The following is a 27,500-nucleotide window of genomic DNA, read 5'->3' on the forward strand; positions in this document are numbered from 1 at the left end:
ACACCGTCAGTGGCCTTAACATAAGAAAATCAGGTTTAGATCAATGCTCCTTCCCCCCAGAAGATAAGAAAACTGCAGATATGGGGGAATGGTCTATAAATGGCCCCCTGCACCTGCCCGCACACCCTTTACAAGTATCTTTGTTTTGTTGTAGAAGCACTTGCAGTGCAGGTGCTTCTTGCTGCATGCTACAGAAAGACTAACAGGAAGCAGGAACTGCTTCTAGCAGGCTGGTAGCCAGCATGTTTGGTTCTTCAATTAAGCAAGAATGTTAAGCAAGAAGCAACCCCACTGCAAGTGCTACTACAGTAAAACAAAGGTACTTGTAATGGGTGCTCAGGAGGTTCCAGGATCTGCAGATAAGTGAAACTGCAAATGCCAGATCTGCAGATACAGGGGGCCCACCTGTATTTTACTTAAAATATTTTAACCCTACTCTTTCTCTCCCAACAGGGAGACACACAAGGCAGTTCACAATAATCTAAAAACACCAGTGAAAACAACTTAAAACTAGAAAACCAATAACAGCGAAGCACTGTAGCAGTAACGTAATATTGGAGGAGAAGAGGCAAAAGTAATCATCAACCTTGTGACATAAAAACTAAAGCAAACCAAATTAAAGGCTACAGATAATAAGTGGGTCTTCAGCTGCCATTGGAATGGGAGAGCCATTCTGATCTCTAAGGGCAGGGAGTTTGGTGCCACATATATCGTGCCACCACTGAGAAGTCCCTTCCTTGCATCACTGCCAACTGAGTTTTCTGTGGTGACAGAGTGCACCTTTGATACAGAGGGAGGCAGACCTCCAGATATCTTGGTCCTAAGTTGCAACAACCATCACTATGAATTGCACCTGGAAGCCTTCTGGCAACTGGTGAGGCTGACATACCAGTGCAGACACTGTCAAATTAGCTGACACCAATCAGAACTTGTACAGCTGCATTCTGCACTAGCTGAAGTTTTCAAGTGGTCTTCAAGGGTAGCCCCATTTAAAGCATGTTATAGTAACCCAGCCTTGATATAACCAATGTTTGGACTATCCTAGCCAGATCTGACTGATCCAAGAAACGACACAATTGGAGTACCAGCCTAAGCTAGGTAAATGTGCTCCAGGTCATAAGCATCACCTGGCCAACCACGAGCATGGTGGGTACAAGAGCACTCCCAAACTGTGCACCTGAGTCTTCAAGTAGAGTGCACCCCATCCAGAACAGAATGGAAAATCATAAAGTGGGTCACACATGTCCTGATTAATAACAACACCTCTTTGTTGTTTGGATATAATTTTAGCATGTTAGTCTGCATCCAGCCCATCAGGGACTCCAAACAGCTGCTCAGGACATCCATAATCTCTCCAGCATGAAATGGAATCCTAATCCCAATTCCCTGATAAACCATCTCAGCAATATCATATAGATCAGATCACACATTTAGCACATTCCCATTTTTTAGAATGAGAATCTGTTGGCTCCCACCAGAAGTGACGTCATCAAGCAGGAAATTTTTTAACAATACTAGACTGCAATCCTACCCGCATTTACCCAGGAGTAAGTCCCACTGACTATCATTGTTAAAAGCATCTACATAGCAGCCTGTTAAAAGTATGCCTGCTAACTGGGTAAGAGGCCCTTTTTCAAGTGGGTGTTTCTCTTTAATTTAGCAGGGGGAGAGTAACTGGCCCTCCTCACCCCAGCAGTGTCTTTTCTGCTGGTGTTCTTTTGCATCTTTTAGATTGTAAGCCCTTTTTGGACAGGGAGCCATTTAGTTATCTGACTTTGTAAACTGCTTTGTGAACTTTTTGTTGAAAGGCGGAATAATAATAATAATAATAATAATAATAATAATAATAATAATAATAATAATAATAATGTAGTAGTAGTAGTAGTAGTACAGGTCTGTAACATTTCCCCAGATGCAGTCACATACCATGGTAGCATCAAGTCTAATATATTAAAAATATTGAAATCAATGGAGACAAACCTGAAATTGGCTTGACCCACAGTTTGAGAAACACTGATATCACCCCAAAATGGCCCCCAAATCCCATTCTTGCTAGACATTCCAAAGGAAGTACCATCAACCATCATGGCTGATGTTACTTAAAGCCACTGAGGTCCAGCAGCACCAACAACGATGCATTCCCTTGTGCATTTCCCAACATAGGTAATCAACTATGGCAACCAAAGGTGTTTCTGCCCCAAACCCCAGCCAGAAGCCACACTGAAGTGCATCCAGATAATGAACTTCAATTAGGAAATCCTGGTCATCAGCACATGCTTGAGCACCTTGACCCAACGGGGAGGGACAGAGAAGAACGAACCATGGAAGTGTCAGAAGAGCTACATTGTCTTCCTCTTCCTGTCTTCTTTTGAGCAAAAGGCTCCAGCTCTGGATACAATATTTCCAGCAATATTTCCAAGGCAATATTTCTCTCCCCAAGGAAGTTGAACAAATGCAAGCTTCGCAAACCCATGTGAAATGAGGGCAGAGTTAACCTACCAGTCATACTGGTTCTCAGCTGTCACTGACCCCTGCTGTAAAACAGTCGGCTCTGCAAGCACAGAAAGGGGAAGGGCACTTACATGCCTTGTTCTGCTCCATACAGAAATATGAACTCTGAAGAAGCCTTTGATCCCCAGTAATGTCATATGCTCCTAGCATACCATTAATAACCATGTTACTGAAACCAGGCCTAACAGCATTTCACAGTGTATTGGTTTTTGACACCTGAGTGCATCTTATTTCATCAACAATACAGTTCAGCAAGGGGTTCTATGCATTATTTGTATCACGAAGCATGAAGATGCCCTCGTCAGGATTCGGTCCATGCTTTTCAAACAACATGCAGGAAATTCTGAAAGCTACCATTGGCAAAACTTAAGTAAAAAACATAGCAGATGAGAGTCAAAATTCATTAGGAGAGGACAAATGAGATAGCCAGAGTGTCAAGACTCCAGCATCTATGCAAAGTCGTGACAGTTTCAATAGCTCTCTGACCCAGGTGCTGGCACTGCCTGCCACATATACATTCATATACAGAGGTAAGAAGCCCTGAAAATCCAACAATGTGATAACTCAGACAACCTGAACTGGGGGGGGGGGGAAGAGGGAGACACAGCCCCAAATCTATTTTGCCGAACAAAAATTGATATAAAATGTAGGTGTACCTAGCTATTCAGAAGTGAAACAGACATGAATCTAGAGACACATCTTGCAATACAAGTCTATGTAAGTCTGCTCATAAGTAAGCCCCACTGAATCTAATTGGACCGAATCCTAGGTTAGTATGCATAGGATTGCAGCTGTACAATCTGTGGCACAAGGAATCCGCTGAATTCTGTTCTTTGCCTGACGGCTTGAGAGATTGTTTACTCAGTTAAAAAGTGATGTGGGGTGAGCAAAGCTACTAACCCGTCTGGGATGACATGAGGCCAGTATCTGGTTTACATGAGGTTGCTGGTTTCGGTGTGTGCAAGATGCAAGGGAGGTGTATATGTCAGATGCAAGGGAGGACACCAGGATGCAGGTCTCTTGTTATCTGGTGTGCTCCCTGGGGCATTTGGTGGGCTGCTGCGAGATACAGGAAGCTGGACTAGATGGGCCTATGGCCTGATCCAGTGGGACTGTTCTTATCTTATGTGTGGGCAGCACACATGTTCTTATGTTCTTATGCATGTGCAGCACTAACATGGTGTACACCTGGGCAACATATACACGGCAACAAAAGTAGGGCTCAGAGGGCCCTGATTTAAGCAGGACACCTGATGTTGTTATGTTTGTTCTACATGCCTGGCATCACGTTAAATCAAAGGATGGATGAATTTTCCAAACCACTATCCCGTAACAAGGCATCAACTGCAGCATCCCATGGAAGCACACTGAGTGGCCATGATAAATCACCATCCCAGCACATTACATTTAATCATTCAAATTACACAAAATTCCCATGTTCGTGGACTGGAATGCTGAGATGTTCTGGTTTGGCCTGAGTATTCAGCAGAGGCTACAAGCTATGGAGAAAGATGGGACACATTCAAGACAGAGAGCCCTTACTCCCTAACCATTGGAAGTCCTGGTTGAAGCCCTATGCAGTGGCTCATCATTCAGGTAGGCAATTCATGTGATTCTTCACAGAACTTCTCAAATTCTTGATGGGAGATTTTATTCTCCCAAAGCCTAACGCCATGCCAGATTCTGTACATCCATGATTTTCAACTTCTTTTTTTCATCTCATGGCACACTGAGAAGGTGTTAAAATTGTCAAGGTGCACCATCGGTTTTTGGACAATTGACAAGGCACATTGCACTGCCAGCCAGGGGCTCACACCCCCTACATGTTGGCAACCTTCAGTCTCCAAAGACTATGGTATCGTGCTCTGAATGGTGGTTCTGGAACAGCGTCTAGTGTGGCTGAAAAGGCCACCCCCTAATGACACACTAATGTGTTTTGGCACACTGGTAGAAAATCACTGCGGTACACTGTACATAATTTGCTCAGCCATGTATAAAAGTAGGGCTGGACATCAGAAGGCCCATCAGGCTGGATCATATCTGAACCGGGGCAGTGGTAGCAAGAGTAGTGGAGACCAATTCCAGCAGCTCTGTTTCTAGGGTAACTGTCTGAGGTAAGGGTATTGCCTGTACCTTTGTCAGCTCCAATGGAAGAGGGACAGAAAATTTGTTACTACAGATGGCTGCACTAGAAACAGAGCTGCAGAACTTGGAAGAGCTTTTCAGTGATTTTCAACCACTGTGCTCCAAACTCCCATGGCACACCTGTGGAGCTTTTGTGGCTCACCAATGAGCCATGGCACACTGGTTGAAAAATCACTGTGCTAGGCCCCCCTATGATGGGGCACTAACAGGTAGGATGTATTCCTGCAACTGGGCACTCCAGGACCTCACAGCCAAAATGAAAAGGGAATAAATGTTCAACATATGCATATTTCACATTGAAACACTTGCACATGTATCCTCTGTGTTCAGTTGCTGACATGAAAACAACAAGAACTTATATATCTCAAGAACACGAGGCTTTAATTAAATACTGCTGAGCTGGTGTCACCAGCAAGAAAGGGGACGATGCAATATTCTTAATTATAAATAGATCATTTTCTGCAGAGGTTTCTAGACAGATCACTTTATAGAAGAAGACACTCTATTATGTTCTAATATACAAGGTATGTATATCAGATGCATTAGAGCAGATTTGGAATAGTCTCATTTGAGGTTAATTTAAACTGTTTTTTCAAATGACAAATGGTTAAGTAATACAGAAGAGTAAAAGTCCTTCTTAAAAAACAGGTCAGTCTATCTAGATTACTGCTTCTACCTAATTTCTATAAATAGAAATTAAAACAACGCAAAGCCCTTCTTACTTTTCCTGCTGGGTGAAGCAGCAAAACCTTTATTATTTTGGTTATTTTCCTTGGTGTATTCTGAAGAACATTTATTAGGAGAAACTCACCTTGAAAAAAAGGGTGGCTATTTTTGCTTTTAGTTCTAAAGTACTGGAGAGATCACCTGATTCTATACGGCACACTGCAATTTCTCAGAGTTCTTGAAGTCACCCCCCTTTATACTATATGCCAGGTTGCAGCTTTCTTTCTTTCTTTCTTTCTTTCTTTCTTTCTTTCTTTATTTATTTATTTATTTATTTATTTATCATCATCATCATTTATATCATGCTTTCTCCTCCCTTCCAATTAGGGAGGCAGATTGGGCATAGGAGGGAGTGGGATCAGCCTGGGAGACCTAGGTCAGATCATAATCCCCAGTCCCTGCCCAATCAGCATTACATGGACCGCTCAGATCCGAGAAGGCTCAGAGGGCAGGCTGGTGTGCGACACAGCGTAAGGGGATATAAATCTCTTTACTCTGAGTTGTGCCCAAACCTGCTCCTACCCTGCGCTAGATACTGGGCAGGCTAGCTAGCTTGTTTGTTCCAGCAAAGTTTAGGATTGCACCTTCAGTGGTACCACAACTTAATTAGTAAGGGTGCTAAACCCACTTCCTGAGGGAGGAATACCACAATCCATTCATTAAGGCCCTCTCATGGGTTGCCACCACATGTATTTCTGATGGTAACAGAACAGGCAAAAGGACCCTCCCTGAAGATCTCAGGGGATGGGCAGGTTCACGTGGGGGGAGATGGTCTTTCAAACACCCTGCTTCCAAGCTGCTTAGGTTTTTAAATGTTGAAACCAGCAGCTTCAACTGAGCATGAAAGCATTATGTTCTGCACACCCCATGAGTGACTCAGCAGTTTTGTAGCAGCATTCAGCACAACTTGAATTTCTAAACATTCTTCAAGGGCAGCCTCATGTATAGCATGTTAGATGCAACCAGTGTATGGAAAAGCCATAGGTGATGTAGCTGTCAGTCTAACCAAAGCAAAAGCACTGAGATCATCTGGGCATCCAGATGTAAAACTGGGCCCAGAATTACTTTCAAGCTCTGAGCCTGCTCCTTCAAGGGGAGTTCAACACATTCCAGAGCAGACTGACAATCCATGACTCAAAGTCTAGATTTCCTAAACAATTACAGGTCCAGCCTATTTATACACGGATTTTTTATACACAGATTTGACTCAACATGAATGGCCACTACAAATGAGAAGGAATGTGCTGATCCCCGGAGAAGGGGAAAAATGCATCCCTTTAAAATCAGTTTAAAAATCTGAACAGTCTTTTAACAATAGCCTCCTTAATGAGACATAGAGAGGGCAGCTGGCTGAAAATCCATCTATCCTTCTCTCTCCAGGCGACCCCTCCCTTCCCCCTGAGCACTTGAAAGAAAGATATTTGCATTGGTGAAGGGAGGGGTCAGAGTAAACCATTTCTAAGCACCTTGAGAGAGACTGATTGTTAGATTGTGTCTTAATGACTTTATCTTAACATCACAAAGGTCAGCAAGGCTGTTTTTAAATCACTGGACCAAAGAAACTGTGTTTTTAAAATTGATTTGCTATAGTGCGTTTTTTGCTATCCAGATGAGTGCTTGGAATGGAACCCGTGCGAATAATGAGGCTCAACCTGTACACCTCTGACTCGGGGCCAAATCCTTTACAACTTTCCAGCCCTGGTGTTTAACCTGTTAAATGTACAGATATGTAACATTTTCCCAAATGCAGTCACATACCAGGGCCTCTGAGAGGAATTTTATCAGGGGGTACAAAGTTTCTTTTGGGCCCCTTCCCAAAGACGGAGTGGGTGAAACAGAGTAGGGGTGGCAATGGGGGTGGGCAGAAAGGGGGAAAAACAGGCAGGGGGAAAGTGGCAACAGTTGGAATAGTCTTTGGAGACTAGATCTACCAGTCTTTCCAATACAGAGCTCAGGTCTACCTGCCTGCCTGGTGTTGGCAGCTAGATGCAGTAATACTGAAAACCAAACACACTCCTAAGTCTCTCTAAAATCTTTCAAATATAGAAAATCATTGCAGGAGATGAGTATCATTGTATTCAGGCTCACACTACAATTGAGAGTGTCATATGTACACCAAAACGGACTTCTGCAGCAGCTGCAGTCCCACAGCTATGTTGCTGAGCTCCTCTACACTCCTTCATGGTGAGAAGATCCACAAACCAAAAAGCTACTGTAGCAGATCAGTTTCCTCCCAGATGTGATGCTGTTAAGGAATGTATGCATTCCTCGGCCTTGTGGCAGTAGTTGCTGCCATGTGCCCATGGAAATGCCCCCAGCATTCTGCATGGCCAGTGAGTCTGGGTAAGATTGAAAAATGTAAGATCCCAGGAAATTTCTGGGCCCCCTCCTTTGGCTCCTGCACCCCCTTTCTGACCCTGGGCCTGGGTACAAATTTACACCCCTTTACCCCCCTCTCCTAGGCCCTGTCACATACCGTGGTAGCATCAAGTCTAATACATTAAAAATAAAATGCACATTGAAATGAAATTGATCAGTGACCCACCTAGTGGGTCCCGACCCACAGTTTGAGATATACTGGGTCAACATTGGAGGAACAAGAAACCTGGATGTGGGTCTTTAAAGTTATTTTTCTGCTGATTTGAGATCCACTGATTTTTTTAACTCCACTGTGGGTTCCAGAATGGATAATGAGGCACAACCTGTATACACAGAAGTGCTGGAATACTAAACAGTGCAAAGTATTGGTACTACTTTTGTAATCTTTTCAAGAGACCTTACAGGTGGTCTAGAGTTGAATGCGTTCCTTGTATCAATGAATTATTTCTGCCAATCCAATGGCCCTACTGTAGGTTTTTATTTAGAATAAAATAAAATGGGTGCATACAATAGGTGGCAGGAGAACATCTAGCAGATACGTTGATTTTTAAGAAGTGTGTGAGATTTTTATGTTAGTATTCTGCAGTTTATATTTTCAGGTTAAATTTTGATGTTTTGAGTTTTCAAACCATCTGTGCCTTCAGGGTAGGGGAGAATACCCAAATAAAACACTTTGTTTCTGTAGGTCTTCAAAACCCTTGGAATTCTCTGAATGCAAATCTATCTACAAGTATATACAGGGAATACAATAGGCCTCCATTACATATGATTCCCCAAGCTCACCAATTGAGCTAAGAAAACCACTGTTTATGCTTCCTTTCTGATTGATACCACAGGATATGAAATAAGAAGCAGATTTTTTGACTGTTCAGTTATTACAGATACTCCCTGAATGTGTATCAAAACTCTCTTTCTTCTGGGATTTAAGAAAAAAAGGAGCATAGCATGTTACTCAACCAGGGCCACTTGGTCCCAATCCAGCTGCATCCAGGACTAGAGCTGGTGGCTGCAAAGGTACATTGATACCGATAACATGCATGAAAATTTTCTTCCATACACAGATTTCTCTTGCTGGACCGCAATGACTAACATACAAACTAATGACTTCTTAGGATTGAGAGGATGTTAATTCATTTATGTTAATCTTATTAATTATGTGGCCCTGAACCCTCTGTGTAAGACACATACAGGCATGTCCCCGTATCCATGGGGGATCCATTCCAGGGACCCCCCATGGATATAGAAACCATGGATATGCAGGATGACTGTATTAATAGTGCCCCCTCATTTACCCATTAATGTTTTTTAAAGTCTTACCATTGTTTAACTCAAACATATAGTGTGAACAGGCTGCCAGCAGCCTGAATAATTGATGAAATAGACCGAATGCTAAACAAGAAGCAAAAAGTTAATGGCTTCCCGTTTACCATTAGGTCTATTTTTGCCAGTTGTTCAGGCTGCCGTATGCCTGTTCTTTTTGTGTTAAAACCTGAATGTTTATAGAGACCTGTTCAAAGCAAGAAACACTTACTGGTAAGACTTTATGGGTGTGAGGGGAGGGACATATACATGGATAATTGAAACCATGAATACCAGATCAATGGATATGGTGGGCCCACCTGCACTTCCCATTGCTGGCCATAGCGAGAAGGTCCATGAGTGTTTTGGGCTCCTTCTTTTCTGTAAAATGACATGAGGAATTGATAACAATGCTGACAATTTCGAATCTAGAGTGCTGTAACTGCTTCGGCCGAAGGCTTGAGTCTTAAAGTTGGTTGAAAGGGTTAGCTTGAACAGTGGTGACGTGCATCTGTTGTGTAAACAAGAACTGCTAGCGTGAAATTTGCCTTCACTGACTGTTTGAACTGAAGGAATTGTATGACCATAAAGAAAACAGCGAGACAGAAGCCATGATATGGGCTGATACAGAAGAATGGAGGATGAAAAAGGCAACTAAAGTCTACGTGTCCCAAGAGATGGAATATACTACTTGACCTTTATTCTCAAGATTTGATGTGTTTGGAATACAGCAGGTAATATTTAGACTTGGTACTTATGAATAGGGATACCAGTGGAAGTTAGCAATTTCCATCTCAAAACCTGCTAGATAGCTAGCAGTCTAAAATACTGTCACTGAAGAGAATGCATTTTCCAGTTTGGTTTATATAAATACCCTGCAGATTTCCAATATAGTTAATTTGGTAGTTGGACAAAGGTCATGAAATGTTCAATTTTCATATTAAAAGAGGTCATGTTTTGTTCTTTACTCTGGGGGGATGAATCAGAAAGGGGCCTGTGTGCAGCTTTGAACATGGTAGAAAACAGAGGAAGAAGAAAGATAACCTGAAATTCTTTTAAGAGAAGCAGGAAACCTGCAAGAGTCGGATGCCTTGTAGATTACCAGGGATTAAACAGAAAAACCAAAGAGGGTTAATGGGATTGCAGGAAAACCAAAATATCCTTGAAATGATCTCGTGTCGATATAAAGTATGCTTTGCCTGGTGGAAGTGAGATTGAGAACGACACTGAAAAAGGGTTGTAGTCATTAGTGCACAGTATCAATCCGGCTGTAAGCAGACACAGGGCAACATCGCAGATGGCACGAGCAAAAGAAAGAAAAGCTACAGTGATAAACTATGGTGGAGACTGGGATGGAATTCCAGTGCAAGTTAACAGGAAATAAAACATATGATGCACATTCACATAATGTACATAATGCACATATGATGCATGTTCACAGGAAATAAAACACATGATGCACATGTGGAAGGACAGGTTAAGGCGAAGTCCTACGAATTTAGAAAACAGTATTTAAAGCAGCTAAAGCAATGGATTGCCTACTGCAATCCACCACTGATACCTGAAACATTTCTATCTATCTATCTATCTATCTATCTATCTATCTATCTATCTATCTATCTATCTATCTATCTATCTATCTATCTATCTGAAATAGATAGATATCTATATATATCTGAAATAGATAGATATCTATATCTATATCTAAGATATATAGATATATAGATATAGACAATGTTTGAGACACAATGTTGAGACACAATGACTCAATGTTTGAGACACAGCAAATGAAAAGAAACAACAGAGAGGCCAATGAATTAAGGAATGTTCTTCAGCCTGTGGGTTGTGACCCCAATGGGTCGCAAAACCTCACTAGGGGGGTCGTGGCAACCTTTCAAAGGCTGTGCAAGAGAGGGCTGGGATCCAAACCAATAAGGGAATTGCCTTATCAAAATTGAATTCTTGATATAATTCTGCACAGCCTCTACTTTCTGTCTTGCCCCGCCAGTCTTGCTCTGGCTGCTACTCACAGGGTTGTTGTAAAGACATAGGGGAAGTGGGGCAAATGGGAGTAGGGGACAGATTGGGTCCTGGGAGGAAGTGGGTCCCCAGTTTCATATTCTATTTGTTTATTGGGGTTGTAGCATGAAAAAGGTTGAAGACCTCAGGAATAAAGAAAACACATAACTGAACATGCAAATCACTTTCATTCTTTCACATAATTTGTACAGCACTTTTAGGAACTATTCCATAGAGCTTCATAAACAGTACCTTAGTACAATTTGCAACAACCCTGTACCAATGTGTTAGTGATAAATACTAAAGTAATAACTTATATGGTAGAATTCCAAGGAGCTCAAAAGCATGGAAGCCAAGTGCTCTAGGTTAATAGTAAATGACCTATTAGTAGATAATCATCAGGGCTCAGAAAAGGTGTTTCCAAGAAGCACAGGATTAAGTAAGAGCACATTGGTTATTGACAGATTGAACTGTAGGGCAGATAGACAAGGCATCAAAGACGCAACAGGAGGTCAGCACATTGGCAAGAGCTGGTGCACTAAAAGTGGGGGCAGGAAATAATCTACTCAAATGTAAACTTGCTTTCAGGATGATCATGACATCATCATGCAGCATAGTTCTAAGCATGTTTACTCAAAAGTAAACCCCACTCTGTTCAATAAGGCTCTCTCCCAGATAAGTGTGCCTAGGATTGTAGCATTAAAGTAACACCAGTCAGTCAATTTCAGCTACTTTTCTAAACAGAAAATTCTCTATATCAAAAGTTTTCTGAATGTATGAAAAGATTTAGATGTGAACAGCAAGGTACACAGTAATTTTGTTGGCAACTATTCCAGACTGGGGAGGCATTTGTTAAAACATTGTTTAATAAAAACTGTGGTACAAAACACACTGTAAAGCATAAAAATGTCTTTATCGTTGCCTTACTGCAGCAAGATATAATGAAATGTTTGTAGCCAAGGTCTAAAAGTTACTTTTTCCATTTGTTTTTATTTTGCAGTATATTTCAAAAATAGACAAATTATCCAAATATCTTAAATCAGGGCTGAACTACACATTTGGATCTCTGAGTTGTGAAATGATCTATGCCTGAAGATCATGAATAATTCCTTGCGTGTATGAAGTTCCATGTGTGCAACAGTGTCAGGGATGGGCCGTGGGTTGGATGACTTGGACTCAAGTCATGAAAACAGCAAAGTGTCCCTGGATTCCCCTTGATGAACTCATTATTAAATTCATTATATATTAAGTATCATTATATACTATTTTTCAGCAAAAAGTAGTTCACAAAGTTACACAGCAAAATAAATAAATCAATGATTCCTGGTCCCCAAAGGGCTCACAGTCTAAAAAGAGTCAGAGAAGAGATACCAGCAACAGCCACTGGAAATCACAGCATGCTGGGGCAAAGAGGGACAGTTGGTCTCCCCCACCCCTGCTAAATATAAGAGGACGGCATATTAAAAGGTGCCTCTTTGCCCATTTAGCAGAAGCTATGATGTATGAGGAACATTCTTCAACTCATAAAAGTGAAAATGTTGGCCTCCATGACTGGACCTTTGTGCATTCATCAAAAACCCTATGGAACTGTGGATAGTGAACCAATACTGGAATTTTTTCTGTATGATGAGAGAAATAAAGCCTAGCAAAGATGTGAAACTAGAAATAAAAGATGAGCTTAAGTGTGAATATAGAAGTTCAAGAGTCAAATGCAGCTTACCACTGATTGGCTCATTTTGTAACACAATACATAGCCAGAACTATACCATGTAACAAAATTTGAACAATTTCATGTTTATCTGAATATTTTGATGTGTCTATTAATTTTGGTGCAAAGATTTTAAAAATGTTAGCATAGCATTAATTTTTGCATAGCATTAATTTGGCATTTAAAAGAGTGTGTTATCTATTTATCTACTTATTTATTATTTATAATAATATATATTTATATTATTTTTATTATATATATTATTATATTATATATATAATATATTATGTATATATTATATATTATATATATTATTATATATATTTATTTTATTTATTTATTATTTATTATTTATCTACTTATCTATTTAAATTTAAAATTTAAATTTGGCTATTAAAAGCATAACAATTTTTGGAATAGCATTAATAGTTTAGCCACAATTTATGTTAAGTAGTTGTATGATATGACATGTATTACAATGTATGACATGTATTACAATGCATTAGGCCAGTGGTTCCCAAACTTTAAGCTGTGGCTCCCTGGGGAGCCATCAAATCCTTGTAAAAAACTCACCACTGTATACAATGTATAGGATTGTAGCCCAAATATGGAGTCATGGCCAATGGTCTAGTGAGCCACCAGATAAAAAAGTTTGGGAACCACCTTATTAGGCAATAAAATAGATAAAAACACATAATTTAAGATAACTAAAAATGTTTTGATGATACAAAAAAGAATATTGTTGAAATCAACATCTCTGAATTGTATACAAAGCATTAGAAATTCAACATAAATCATTATTTTGTGTTAAACGTATAAATGGGGGTCACACAGAATAGCATGAGGCTGTAACAGGAAAGTTTAGTCAGTTCTTCAAAGGTTGGCACTATAACATGTAAAAAACCAACAATACTCATGGATTACATGAGCGAAGTTTCAATGTTGATATTAGATGTATATCATGTGAGTTTCTTTTCTTAAAATCTATAAAGGCACTACAATTCCAGCCAAATCAACACCAGTAGATAAATATCTAGTTTTTTGGAATCTGCGCTGAAAGCTATGTGAGCTGATTTTTGTCCAATGAACGTAGATACATTAAACTGTTCTGAATTCCTCCATAGGAATCTGGATAAACAAACAAAATAAACCTTTAAAAGTAGGTTGAATCCCTATTAGACGGTGCTATCTTATGGCATATTAAATGACTCCACAAACCAGCTCAAACACAGAAATCTACAGAAATATCCAGTCTCAACTGACTAGAAAAAAAAACCCAATGCAAAAGTCTGTTTCTCAACCAGTTTCTCAACCAGCGGTATGGGTACCAGCAGTGGTACTTGAGGTGGTGTCTTGGTGGTACTCACAGGACCTCTGGACACCTGCCCCCGGCAGCGAGACCAGGAACGCGACACAACAAACAGAAGAAGGAGGCTCAGCTCAGTGGGTAGAGCGCCAAAGCATGATTTTATGCACTCGAAAAAGCTCTCTTGTCCACCCTGAGCCTCTTACTGGTGTTTGTGATGTCTCATCTGGCCTCCCAACCTGGAAGTAACTGGTGATGCTATCATCACCAGTAACTTCCGGTGGTGCTTCGAATAGGTGGACCATGTGAAGTGGGACAGCAAAACCTTGAGAAATACTGGTAGCTCTCTTCAGCTATGCATGAGGAACTCCTCAGGTACAAGCACAGTAGCTTGCATAGACCCCTGTTGAAGATGTGCCATTTTGCCCTACCACTCTGCAAACAAATGCAGAATGACCAAGAGAACAGCCAGTGGGGCAGAGTTAATTGGTGCATCATCAGCAGGGGTGGGGCTACTGTATATGATTCCATGGAACCCCATCATACATTCCCACTTCACAGAGAACGAATATCTGCACAGGGCTTCTCTCTCTTCCTCTTCTCCCCCCCCCCCCCCACAAACACCCACTTCACAACACACTTTTGATTTCATCTTCCATTGTACAAAATTTTTGGGTCTCCCTAGTATATTCAATTTCATCATTCCCCCTTCCTTCCCCATGCACTTCTACATCATTCATTCCTTGCACATCAAACTATTATAAATTTCCCATTCCTTGTTGTTTCAGCAATCACAGAAGCACTACCTTCTCTTGATTTCTCTACACTTGAATCCTATTCAGAAACTGCCCACAGTTACAGAGTGTTTGAAAGCATGGCAGGAAGCTCACTGTGATGGCACTCTGAAACCTTCTCCTTCCACATTAGTGTTTGCATGTCACAGACAAAGCAATACTTAGGGAGAGATCCTCCTCACAATCAGGGGTACCGGACTCATTCTACAAGTACAGGACCTCTCTCTGAGTAGTGTGTTTGTCTATACAGATGAATGTTGTAATTGAGGTGAACAGGAGGTGGGGCATTGGTGCACTGCTGTCAAGGGGCTTGTCAGCATATGGCCACAGATCATGTCCATAGTTACAGAACATCTCTACACAGGACTTGAATGAATCTACACTCCATTGAAATGTACTATGTGATGTGAGGAAATATAAAGGTGCTCACTGCCATGTTAGCTCTGTAAATTTGAACTCATTCACTCAAAATGGAGTGTTGGGAAAGTTAGAACAGACAAAAGAAAAATTTTCTTTGCCCAGGGTGTAATTAATCTGTGGAACTCCTTGCCACAGGATGTGGTGATGGTGTCAAGCCTAGATGCCTTTAAAAGGGGACTGGACAGATTTCTGGAGGAAAGGTCCATCACAGGTTACAAGCCATGATGGGTATATGCAACCTCCTTGTTTTAGAAGTAGGCTGTTTCTGGATGCCAGATGCAAGGGACTTGGAGGATGTGGGTATCTTTTTGTCCTGTGGGCTCCCCAAGGCATCTGGTAGGCCAATGTGAGAAACAGGAATTGGACAAGATGAACTTTTGGCCTGATCCTGCAGGGCTACTCATATGTTCTTATATGTGAGCAATCATTTGGTGTTTCAAGTCATCATCTGATGCACATGAGCACTGAACCAGCTCTTGATGACCAGCATGACTGAAACGAATCACACTGAAAAATATTTTGCTTCAAACTACAAAAGTTCTGTGTATGGCGCTGTATTTGTGATGGCCCATTTACACTTACAAGTTGTGACCTGATCTTGCCATGATCAATGGATGACTTTCAGCATATGAAATAGCCATGGCCTCCATATATTTATGAACACCATGATGTGACTCTTTTCTCCCTGTAAGCTTCCCGGTGCTGGTCTATCAATCTGAGCCTATGTGGGCTTTTTGTTCTGTTGGTTAGGCTGCAAAATTCAGACTGGGATGGTGCCTTTCAGTTTGTAAGACAATTTTTTTTCTTTTTAGTCATATATAGTTACAGACTTAACTATATTAGTTAAAATTCAAGCAATTAGCATCTGAGCTGGGGTGTGTGTCTGTGTGTGTATATGGCCCAAGGGTCCAAGAATTATTAATCTGCCTCTACAAACATATCCAATTGTTGAGAATTCAAAAGAGGATGGCATAAAGTTTTCAACAAAGCATCCATGCATTTGGCTTCTATATAGATCCTGGAAAAACCCCAACGGATCCTGCAAACTTCCACAATCCATACTACGGGGATATGACACTTTTCAGCATAAGACAGCTGCAGGCACTCTATCTCTGGAGTGATCTTTTTGTTAAGAGGAAAGAGAAAGAATTGTGAAAGTGCAACAAATGGGGGTTAGAATATTATATAAAAAAGGGAACATCAACTGTTCGATCAAAGGCATGTAACATTTAAACAACTAAAGAGGAAATGATAAAGGGCTGCAGTGGCTGCTGAGCTCAACAGCATACAAGGCTAGAAAGATCAGGGAGCTGATGAGCAGGGAAGCAGAAATACAAGAGGCTAGATCTGAACTGTGAAGTGAAACAATACAAAGCGAATGTAGAGGAGAACAAGAAAAATGTTGTTTTGGGGGAGCAGGGGAAAGAGGCTCTACTAGTGGGGAGCAGGGGAAAGACGCTGCTACTAGTGGGGAGTAGGGGAAAGACTAGTGGGAAGCAGGGGAAAGAGATGAGTGGGAAGAGAGGAAGATAATGTGGCTTGCACATTTTTCCTCTGCCCTAAACTATTTGTACCAACGTGTTAAGAGCTGCCCAGGCACACATACATTTCCAAAAGCTTCTTTTCACATGGCCCATTACTTCAGTACAAATAGTAAAGATTCAAATGCAACAAGCAAGGTGGAATTTTGCTCTCTTTTGCTTAACTTGCTTGTCAATTTGAAATGCCAGGTGGGGCTCTAAAACCTGAAATGTCCATTCAGACAGTCTGCGTTTGAATCTGATGATACAAAAGGTCAGATAAAACTTCCGCATCTCATGAATTCTGTAAGTAACAATTTTCCATCTTCTCACTGAATATCAGCAAGAGAGCAAATAAACACAGCACACAGTGGGATAGTATTTTCAATTATTTTTCCAGCCTTTTAAAGGTTGACAAAATTAAAGGCTGCGATACAACATTCTCAACCTGCCTTAATATGTTACAATAATAAGATTAAATGGTGCTGATGCATGAGCTATTTTACAAATGCTGGCGCGCTGGTATCATTATTGACTCAATTAAATGATTCTCAATCATTCTCCCAAAGCTTGGTGCCGCTCTAAGTGTTTGATTTATTTTACAATATCCAACACCAAACCTCACTTAGCGAACAAGAAACTTGCATCAGAGAAGCCTCCAAGGTAAATTCAGAAGTATCATGAGATGGGACAAAAAAGTAGAAATACAAAAATGCAAAGACGAGGGGACAGGGACATTATGAAGTTTAAAAACACAAGGAAATGAAAGGGCTTGAAACTGAATGAGAGGTAACCTACTGTAAGTGGTGTGAAAGCATAACAGTAGGGGACTGGAATAATCAGAAATGGGAGCGTTCTGACAATGGACCAGTTTCAAACCGAAGCACCTCAAACAGACCTTCGAGCAGAATAATCACACTTGCCTTTGGAAATAAAATTTAAAGAATAAAAAAAAGTATGAAAACATAAGAAGTTTGATGTTTATGCAGATCAAACTGCAAAGAAGACAACGACAGATAAAGAAAATCTAGGCTGGGTAAAAGTTGGAAAGGTAAAGAAGAAGAGGGGCTGGGAATGAAAGCAGAGCACAAAGGATCGGCTATGCCCTGCCAACACTCCCCTTTCGTGCAAAGTGCAGAATTGGAGGAGGAAATACAGACTGAGCTTGCACAGATTCATATTTTAGATTACCGTAGATACTCGCCTATAGTACGTGAAATTTTTGCCAAGTAATCTAGCTCCAATTATATCATTTCACCTTATCTCCAGGTCAATCAGAGGGCAAAGCCTTTCAACTTTGAAAAGTTTCATTTCTCAAGGGCAGACAGATGCCAAGTTTATCAAGCAGCAGGCAGGCACAGTTCCTTAGCAGCAATTTGTTAACGTTTTGTTCTTCCTTCTGCTGCAGCCTGGTTCTGCTTTGAAAATGCTTGCAAAGCAGGTCTGTTTTTTGAAACACCAGGATGGGATCCTCCTTTCCATCTGAAGCAGGCTACAATTCAATGCACCCTTACTTAAGAATAATACCCAGGGAAAGCAGTGGGTCTACTTCTGAGTAAAAAGGGTTGCAAATATATGCAGCAGCATCTCTCTGCTGTGAATTGAATTGCACACTCCCAGTTATGGGTTGTATGTTGTACGTAGAGCTGCTGGCTTAACATACCAGACACCTTAAAGGTGGATTTTATTCCTGGTTCTCCTGCAATGGTTCCCAATCTTTTTCACTTGCATATCCCTTGGCAGCCCATTTCCATAAATTGTACCCTTCATATTAGCAAAATGTTTGTAATTAATAATACAAGCTCTCATCTCCTCTATATGAAAGCCCAGACTTCATGTATTCATCACAGTATTTTCTCTTTTTATCTGTTTGAAGAACAGAAGACTCTGCCTTTGCACTGTTTTGCACCAGAAGTGTGCTGAGAAATTCTGGGTGATTGATCACTTTCCATATTAAGTTTCAGCTTTTTTACTGTGCTGGTTTTCAATCACCAGTTCATACATGAATTGATGACCAAAAACTAGCTATTGGTGGGGCTTTCACAACCAACTAGCTACCTCCCTTCCTGTCTTGCTGGTCCTTGCATTCCTGTCTTGCAAGGCATTCTGGAGCATGATCTGCCTTTTTCTACCATTATTCCATTCTTTTTCAAGTACCCCTAAAGGTCCTGTTGAGTGTCCCTGGGAGTACATGAATACCAGGTTGGGAACCACTGTTTTACTGGTATGTTGTTTACAGTGCACTTACTCTGATAGTGCTTACAAAAAGGTGATGAAGACCAGAATTTAAAAAGAATAAAAATGTGTCTTATGATCTTTTACTATGTTTTTAATAGAGACTACAGTTCTTAGGTAACAATTAGTGGTGGGCTATTTTTCAGGATCTGGCCTCGAGTAAAATCAAACAAAACTATAGTCAGACACCCCCTAAGTTTAACCCCTGACTTATCTGAGGGTCATAGAAAATTCCATGATTGTTGGCTCAAAACCTGTCCTTGACTTATCTGTGGGGCCGACTTATAGGCGGGTGTCTGCGGTAGTTTCCATACCTATTTCTTTCTTCCCCAGCACATTTTTTGCTAACTCCTGGTCTCACCTAAATATCACCTCTGCAAATGTGCCTTATATCGTCAGACAGACATGATTTTAATGAATTGCTCACTTTGGAAATATTGGAGAGCACAAGAATGTTGCACAAGGATAAACAATGCACTGGGATGGCTATGAGGAAACACCTTCAATGAACAGTGTACAGTTCTTTTCTGTGTTGATTTTTATTTTCTTTTAAAGTGGTTTAGAAAATATTAAAGTCCCTGCCTGATAGTAATGGTGAGGAAGAAAAATTCACTTTCTCCAGGGCAAAGCCCTGATCACCTAAAGTTCTAAACCTTTTCTACTCACAGTACACTAAGCTAAATTACCTTTGCCTCTTGTGTTGTCACTTCCAGCTTCCAGGAAGGCTGTTTCAAGGGCAACTGTCTGTAGTATGAATTGTGAGGCAGTGCCGGCAGGGGAAGAGGGGCAGATAATTCATTACTATATAGACAGTTGCCCTAAAAACAGAACTGCAGAACCCAGAAGATTTTTTCAGCAATTTTCAACTGCTGTGCTTCAAAATTCCACAGCACACCTGCAGACCTTTCATGGCACACCAAAACGCCATGGCACACAGGTTAAATCGCTGTCCTAGAGATTATTCACATATCTATCACTTGATCTCTCATAACTTGATGAGTTTATTTATTACTTTTATTTAAAACTACTTATATCCCTAATACAAGTGTGCCAACAGTTCACAACCATAATTAAAAAACAAAAACCCAATACAGTTTAAAAAAAAATACAAAAAATTTGACAAGCAGAAGACAGGTGATAAGGTAGAAACAATAAACATAGAAAACTATAAAAACTGCCATGAGCCATATAAAAACAGTAAGATACCTGTTACCTGATACAGCAGAACCTAGGCAGAAGCTCTCCTGATCTCTAGAAGCAAAGCTGAGGCTAGAAGGATTTGAACCTGGGAAGTTGAAATCTCAAGGGAATGTGATATTCTCTAAACAGACTAAATTCCTAATGATCAAGAGCAGCCTTGTATGCCTAAGCTACCACAAGTTCACTGCTGACCACTTTACTTTAATGGGTTCTTTGGGTTGAGATGGAAGGGAGGCAAAGCTGTGTGTCATCAGAGGTTGCATGTCACTGTTGTACAGAATGAGGGACAAGACAGAACTCTGAGGGATACCATAAGCCAAAGGTCATAGTGCCAAGCAGTAATCCTCCAGCACCACCTTCTGGAACCAACCCTCCAGGCAAATTTGGAACCACCACAAAATAGTGGCTTCTAGCCCCACCTGAGCCGAGAAGTCCAGAAGGTTGTCAAAAGTTGTACAGAGGTCCAGCAGAACCAACAGAGATGCAGTCAGTTCCTAGCGCAGATCATCCACTGTGGCGACAAAGGCTCTCTCAGTTCCCAAACCAGGGCAGAAGCTGGACTAAAAACAGATCCAGACAATCATATTACCCAGAAAACCCCGGAGGCAAGATGCCACTTGCCCCCAAATGGAATGCTTTATAATGTTGGACATGTGATAGCCAGAGCATTTGATGCTGCAGCCATCAAGTAATATAACATACACGTGTGAGCCAGCCCTGTGACTCTAATTTCAGAATGCTTCTGTGCTTCAAAACACCGCCATCGCCTCATCATCCTCTTGTACTCCCACTCAGCCTTTTCTGTTTTTGAAAAGCCACAGAGGGTTTTGTTATACACAAGTAAAATGTTATTGAGCAAGTACCTGTCTAGACATGCAAGGGTACAATGTGCACACAGAAAGGCTTATTTTCTTTCTAGAAAAGCCACAGCCTATCAAATTACATCACTAGGATCCCAAAGGTGGCAGCTTCACTGCTGAGCTTTCACTTCATTTTAAGTGGGCGTCACTGGAGAAAGTGAATATATGGAAACATTTGTGTCAGAAAAGCAAGGAGATTTGAGTCTGAAAATAAAATGGAAGGCAAAGATAACGAGTATGAAGACACAAAGAAACCCAAGATCATATGGAGCCTTGACCACTGTCTGTCTGCATATGCAATTTACACAGAGAACCTAGTAGGCTTATTCAGCCAGAATGAGATTCATGATTAAGTACCAAATATGAATAGGGTTTTATGTAATGAAGAACATAGCTAACAGCCGAATCCTACCTAAATTTCTCTGTGCTGATGCAATGTCACTGGCACAGGGTACGTTACATCCGGCAAGGGAGTTTAGCAGGCAGAAAACCTCCTTGGGGTAAGGGGACATTTGTCTGCTTGCCTTGTCCCCAGGCAGAAAACTCCTCGGGGTAAGGGGACATTTGTTCTCTTATCCCAGCCTGTGCAATGGGTCAACTTGGACCTGCACTAGCTACGTAGCTGGAGGAAGTATGAGTTGATCTGGGTTGGCCTGCATCACCAATCCTGCCCTCCTCCTGGGCCCAATCTGCTCACTCCTGCCCCCATCGTCCCCTGCCCCGTTACACCCCTCTTCCTGCCCATCCCACCCACTGTGCTGCTCAGAGTGGAGCTTACCTGCTCTAGTGGGTGCTACTCCTTACTCTGTCATTCCAGGCTCCAGTCTTCTACTAACTTGCACACTATTGCAAAGTGCTTTGTGGCACTTTTGAGATGGCTAGTGCCAGCAGAACACATGCTCTGCCTGCCCTTAAGGGGAATTGGATCGGGCCCATCCAAGGGGGATTGGATTGGAAGTAGTCTTTTTGATGGAACTTGCTTTTATAGATGAACTTTATATGCTTGCTTGGCACAGCCATCATGAATTCTTAGGACATTTAACAGTCATGTTGTTTTGCCATAATTATCTTTTCAAGACATTAATGTTGACAAAAGGTAACAGCAGATTATTTTTTTTTAAGGGATAACTAATTTGTACTTTGTGCAAATTGATACACCTTAGGCAATGGAAGGCAAGCCAAATACTACATACAGATGGAGCATACTAAAAATAATAGTCAAGACTACCAAATAACATTTTTTAGTAGTTCTTCCCAACTGTGTGAAGAACTGTGTTCTTCCCAATTGTGTGGACATAGGAACAGGAAGGTCAATTTCTGACACTGCTGCCAATTCACAAGGACCATCATCCAATGCCACACAAACCATTATACTTCAAAGCTTAGACAATAATATCTCAAAGAGTGTTATCATCAGTAATATTACCGTAGCCAATTTTTCATTTCAGGTCTACAGGTTGTATTCTTTGGCACAGAGCATGCACCAGTGTGGGAAGGAACTGTGTCAATTCACCCAACCTATGTGATTATGCTCTAGGGGTATTACCAGAGTCATGTGGGAATAGCAGCTCCTGCACTACTTTGGTAACATGGGCGAAAGATAGCAGTTGCCAGCACAGTTGTCCAGCTCCCCACCACTGCTGATGCTCACGAAGGCTTTTGGATGACAGTCCCCATGAACCTGGTGGAGACAGAACTGGCACAGCAAGTCTTAGGACCCTCATATCATGTCATCCTCATATTAACTTTCATTGCTCCTTTCAAATAGCTGTTCATTTCCTGTACTGACATTCTTGGTGTAATCTGGTGGTTCCCAAACTGAGTCATGGCTCCCTGGGGAGCCACAAGTCAGTCAGGGGAGCCACAGAATCCTCATGAAAAACCATCCTATACAATGTATAGGATTGTAGCCCTAATGGGGAGCCACAGCCATTGGCCCAGTAGGTCAAGGGAGCTACCAGTCGAAAACCACTGATGTAATCTATAGTAAGCTTTCAGAGCACTCTTTGGGCTGGCACAGGTAACCTTGCACCAGCCGAAAATATCGCATATGTACCATAAGGCATGTCTGTGACGACTTGAGAGCTGATTGAGCCAGCACACAGATGTGCACTGGCTCCCAGAGGCCATATCCAGCACTTGACCTGGTAAGTAAGTGAGGGAGGGAGGCTGGCGCAGAGAGAAGGGGAGGGTGAAAAGGGGGGTGTTTCAGGGTGGGAGGGACTGGCCTCTGGCACTTAGGCTAAATCCTAACCCCCCTCTTGAGCAGCCTGATGTTACACCAGGCTGCTCAGATCTGCACTAAAAATTGTGCTGCCATGGATCTGACTAGCCCCATTTAGGTGACTGCCACACGACACAGGGTAAGGGGAAATAAATCTTCTTACTTTGAGTTGCATGGGATCCACTCCAAACCCTGTGCTGGATACAGCACAGGCCAGCCTGTTCCAGCACAGGATAGGATTGGGCTGTTAGTCACACACTTTGCAGTATGCTGAAATCTTGCTACACAATCAGTGGAGCAATGCATGCTGTCTGGACATGGTACATATGATGTATACCATGTACAATCGGGATGCAGTGCTCAGCACACTTACACACGTGCACACACTTAGAGAAGGGGGGAGGGTAAAGAATTTCTCCTCTGTTACCAAACAACTTTAAATAGCAAATGTCATTCATGTCTGTGAAATAGCTGTTTTTAATACACATGATCTAACTCTTGTTTGCTCTTTCAAGTTTTATTGTCTTGGCATTTTAGACAGACGAGAGCATTAGCATACTCAGGAGAACTGCTAAAAGTAAAAGGCCTCAAGCTACCCAATGCATGGTTGATAGCAGACAGCACAGGATATAAAAACTTTTGTCTGATAGCTCACTTTACTTGTTTTAGAGTACTGCTGCTCTCCAGAGCTTATGTTCATGTTCTTTCTACTTCAACTTTTATTACTTCTTTTGTATTATTTAATACATCTAAAGACACTTCCAAAAGACAAATTTTTCCATTTTGAAAAAAGTAAATGGCTTGGAACTCATGAAAGCACAATAACATTGTCACTCAACAGTGTGCATGTACATGTATGCAGGGTTCCAACCCCCCTTCCCCAAAGTAGTGCAATAAACAGCAAGTAAAGTTACTAAGGGCCCAATCCTATCCAACTTTCCAGCACTGATGCAGCCACAATGCAGCCCCGAAGTAAGGGACCAAATGTTCCTTACCTTGAGGAGGCCTCCATGGCTGCCTCCCCACTTCAGGATACAGCATATACCCTCTTAGCATGGCTGCATCAGTGCTGGAAAGTTGGATAGGACTGGCCCTAAGGCTTCAATCGTATACACACTTTCCTGGGGGTAAGCCCCACTAAATGCAGTGGGTTAGATGTATATCAGTTGGCAACCTTCAGTCTCGAAAGACTATGGTATCGCGCTCTGAATGGTGGTTCTGGCATAGTGTCTAGTGTGGCTGAAAAGGCCGATTCGGGAGTGACAATCCCTTCCACACTGGGAGCAAGTGCAGTCTGTCCCTGGTCTGTCTCCCTGGCTATGGGCCTTCCTTCTTTGCCTTTTTGCCTCAGTCTGTTGGCCAAGTGTCTCTTCAAACTGGGAAAGGCCATGCTGCACAGCCTGCCTCCAAGCGGGCCGTTCAGCGGCCAGGGTTTCCCACCTGTTGAGGTCCATTCCTAAGGCCTTCGGATCCCTCTCACAGATGTCCTTGTATATATAGATGTCTGTCTGTCTGTCTGTCTGTCTGTCTGTCTGTCTATCTATCTATCTATCTATCTATCTATCTATCTATCTATCTATCTATCTAGAGAGAGAGAGAGAGAGAGAGAGAGAGAGAGAGAGAGAGAGAGAGAGATCTATACAGATGTATATATAGATGTATATAGGCTTGTGCTTAAACAAATATATCTGTGATCATAAGATATTTACCATTTAACATTATTTACTGGTCTTGCAACAGAAATAAAACAGAAAGAGATACACCTGGAAATCTCAACAAGTATAAACTAAAGTCACAATGCACTCTGCTGATAATGTACCAGGAAAAAAAATGACCATGCTTTACTTGCAATTACTACTCCAGCTTCCATTACATGTATAATAAATACGGAAAATATGAAAGAGAAAATTAAATAATAAAGGCAGACTGGATACAACACTTTAACTACAACAACACTATCATTAACCAAGGACATAATTGTGCATTAAAAAGAATCCTCCTAGCAAGCTTATATCTATGTCTACTTAACTGTCACATCTCTAATTATTATATAAATAACCTGGGAAGCGATACCTCCAAGGTACGTGTTTTAGTATTTACTAAACAAGTAGCGGCCACATTTGACACCCCCGATTAAGGCCAGGCATTTCGCGGGCTTCATACACATTTCTGAAATCCACAATACATCAATTTTTAATACTGCCACTCTCTGAGCTGCATTAAAAAGATGGTAGGAGAAAGATTTTAGAGTAATTAATGATATAGTTAGCTGCTAAATATTAATAGGAATCGTAGTCTTGCATAAAATATAACATATAAACCTTGCCAATACAGTCGCACCAGTAATTAAAGTTGAATATGTAATTACACTGATTTATAAGACAGGCAAAAAAGTTACACTTTACTAGCTTCTGTGTAAACTCTGGGTAACAGTTAAACTTTGCATTTTATGGTTATATAAATGGGCAGTATCTCTGTGACAGTCCATAAAGGCATTAAGGACTTGTAAGTCTGGATAAATTTCTACTAATTCTAACTGGACTGCGCTTGCTGTGTGATCTAAACAGACGAAACCAGGTTTAGGGATCCGTATGTATGACAGAAAGAATTAGCTGAACTGAATATTCATAGAATGATGACCATAAGCACAGTAAATACCCACATTATGAATAGCAAAGTGTCAATACACACCACAATTGTATTAGTGTCGTTTTTCAAGAATGTTCTGTGAAGATTTATGCACACGTAAATCTCATTTAACTTGGAGAAACTGGGGCCCAATCCTATCCAGCTTCCCAGCGCTGATGCAGCCGCAATGCAGCCCTGAATTTAAGGAACAAATGTTCCCTTACCTTGAGGAGGCCTCCATGATTGCCCCACCACCACATGATGTAGCGCACGCCCTATGGGTACAGCTGTTTCAGTGCTAGAAAGTTGGGCCCTACATGGGGAAGGCTACAGCTGATAGTCACAAACCAGAGATCCATAAGTGAAAGAGATTCTGATTCTTTTCAGCATGAGAAAAAAAAGGCACATAGGCAATTCCTGCTGCATGCTCTGACCATCGCCACGTCACCATGGAGTATATGGGAAGTACATGTGGCATTCAGCGCAGGCACTGAAGCAGCTGTTTCATGGTTCACAAGGGTGGTGTTGTACACTGATTCCCCCTTCCCCACAAACTGCACTTACATGTGAGGCTGAGGAGAACAGCCCGGACTGCTGTTGCCATTGCTGTCGATGTGATCCAGCGAACCGTTGAGGTCTTCGTGGACTGCCTGCAGTAAGCCACTCGATGTGTTATTTATCAATCCGGGGTTACTAAGCAAAGGTAAACTACTCTCTGCCAGTGCAGCCTAGGAAAACAAAAGATGGTGCAGAATTCTTAGTGTTTTTTTTTTTAATCCTCAGAAGTGGCTTCAATACGTACAGATGTGTACATACATGTAAACAGGCTCAAATGATGACTTGAAACATCTTTGTACAGTTTGTTTCACATCTTGACTCTCGACAAAGCCCATATCTTCTTGCCTCACTGGGTGAGCTTTCAAATATGCTGTGACATTGACATTCTCCTTTCAAACCAGTTCTAACTCCAAAGTGCACTTAAACCCTCAACCTGGAGTCCTAACATGCAGTGTACAGTTCTTCTGAAACGCAGGCAGAAGCGGTATGATAAAAAAAAATGACCAGAAATTAACTCAAAATAAAGGAGTCCTGACATTTGCCTCTTCTGCATAAAAATTATATCTTATAATTAAACTTTAAAGTTTTTGCCATGAGCACCATGTTCCCCAACACTATGATGTGAAATCATTCATGACAGCTTGGATAAATATTAATGCATATCTAGATGCATTTGCAAAAGCTTCTATCAATCTAGCATTTGCAGCAAAACTGAGTGTTCCAGATTTTGCCACAGGGTGTCCTTCTTGCTTCTTCACATCAAAAGTAATGAGAATGAGAACTAGTACTTCTTGCAGTACTAGGTAATACAACTTTCTTGGGTGATTAAACCCACCTATTAAGCAATGCCCACAACAGGACTCCCAACATGAACAAGGCAATTTTTACCTGTAAGCTTGCATTGAGAGCCGCTCCATAGCCTAAGCTGGTGGGTATATTTTTCACTAACGTCGGACTTCTGAAAATAA

At 41.4% G+C, this 27,500-nt stretch overlaps 1 protein-coding gene across 13 annotated transcripts in view; it reads right to left on the reverse strand.

Annotated features, from left to right (window-relative positions):
• The window catches only part of FOXP2 (forkhead box P2), a 256,701-nt gene that overhangs the window by 5,633 nt on the left and 223,568 nt on the right, over positions 1-27,500 (reverse strand). For all 13 annotated transcript variants that reach the window (XM_066634058.1, XM_066634057.1, XM_066634055.1 and 10 more), the window contains 2 exons: positions 27,421-27,490; positions 26,539-26,702 (listed from right to left, as the gene is read on the reverse strand). In XM_066634058.1, coding sequence (XP_066490155.1) covers positions 26,539-26,702; positions 27,421-27,490 — 234 coding nt within the window. The remainder of the gene's footprint in view (positions 1-26,538; positions 26,703-27,420; positions 27,491-27,500) is intronic.

The sequence above is a fragment of the Tiliqua scincoides genome, chromosome 7 (genome assembly GCF_035046505.1).
Source record: "Tiliqua scincoides isolate rTilSci1 chromosome 7, rTilSci1.hap2, whole genome shotgun sequence".
NCBI lineage: Eukaryota > Metazoa > Chordata > Lepidosauria > Squamata > Scincidae > Tiliqua > Tiliqua scincoides.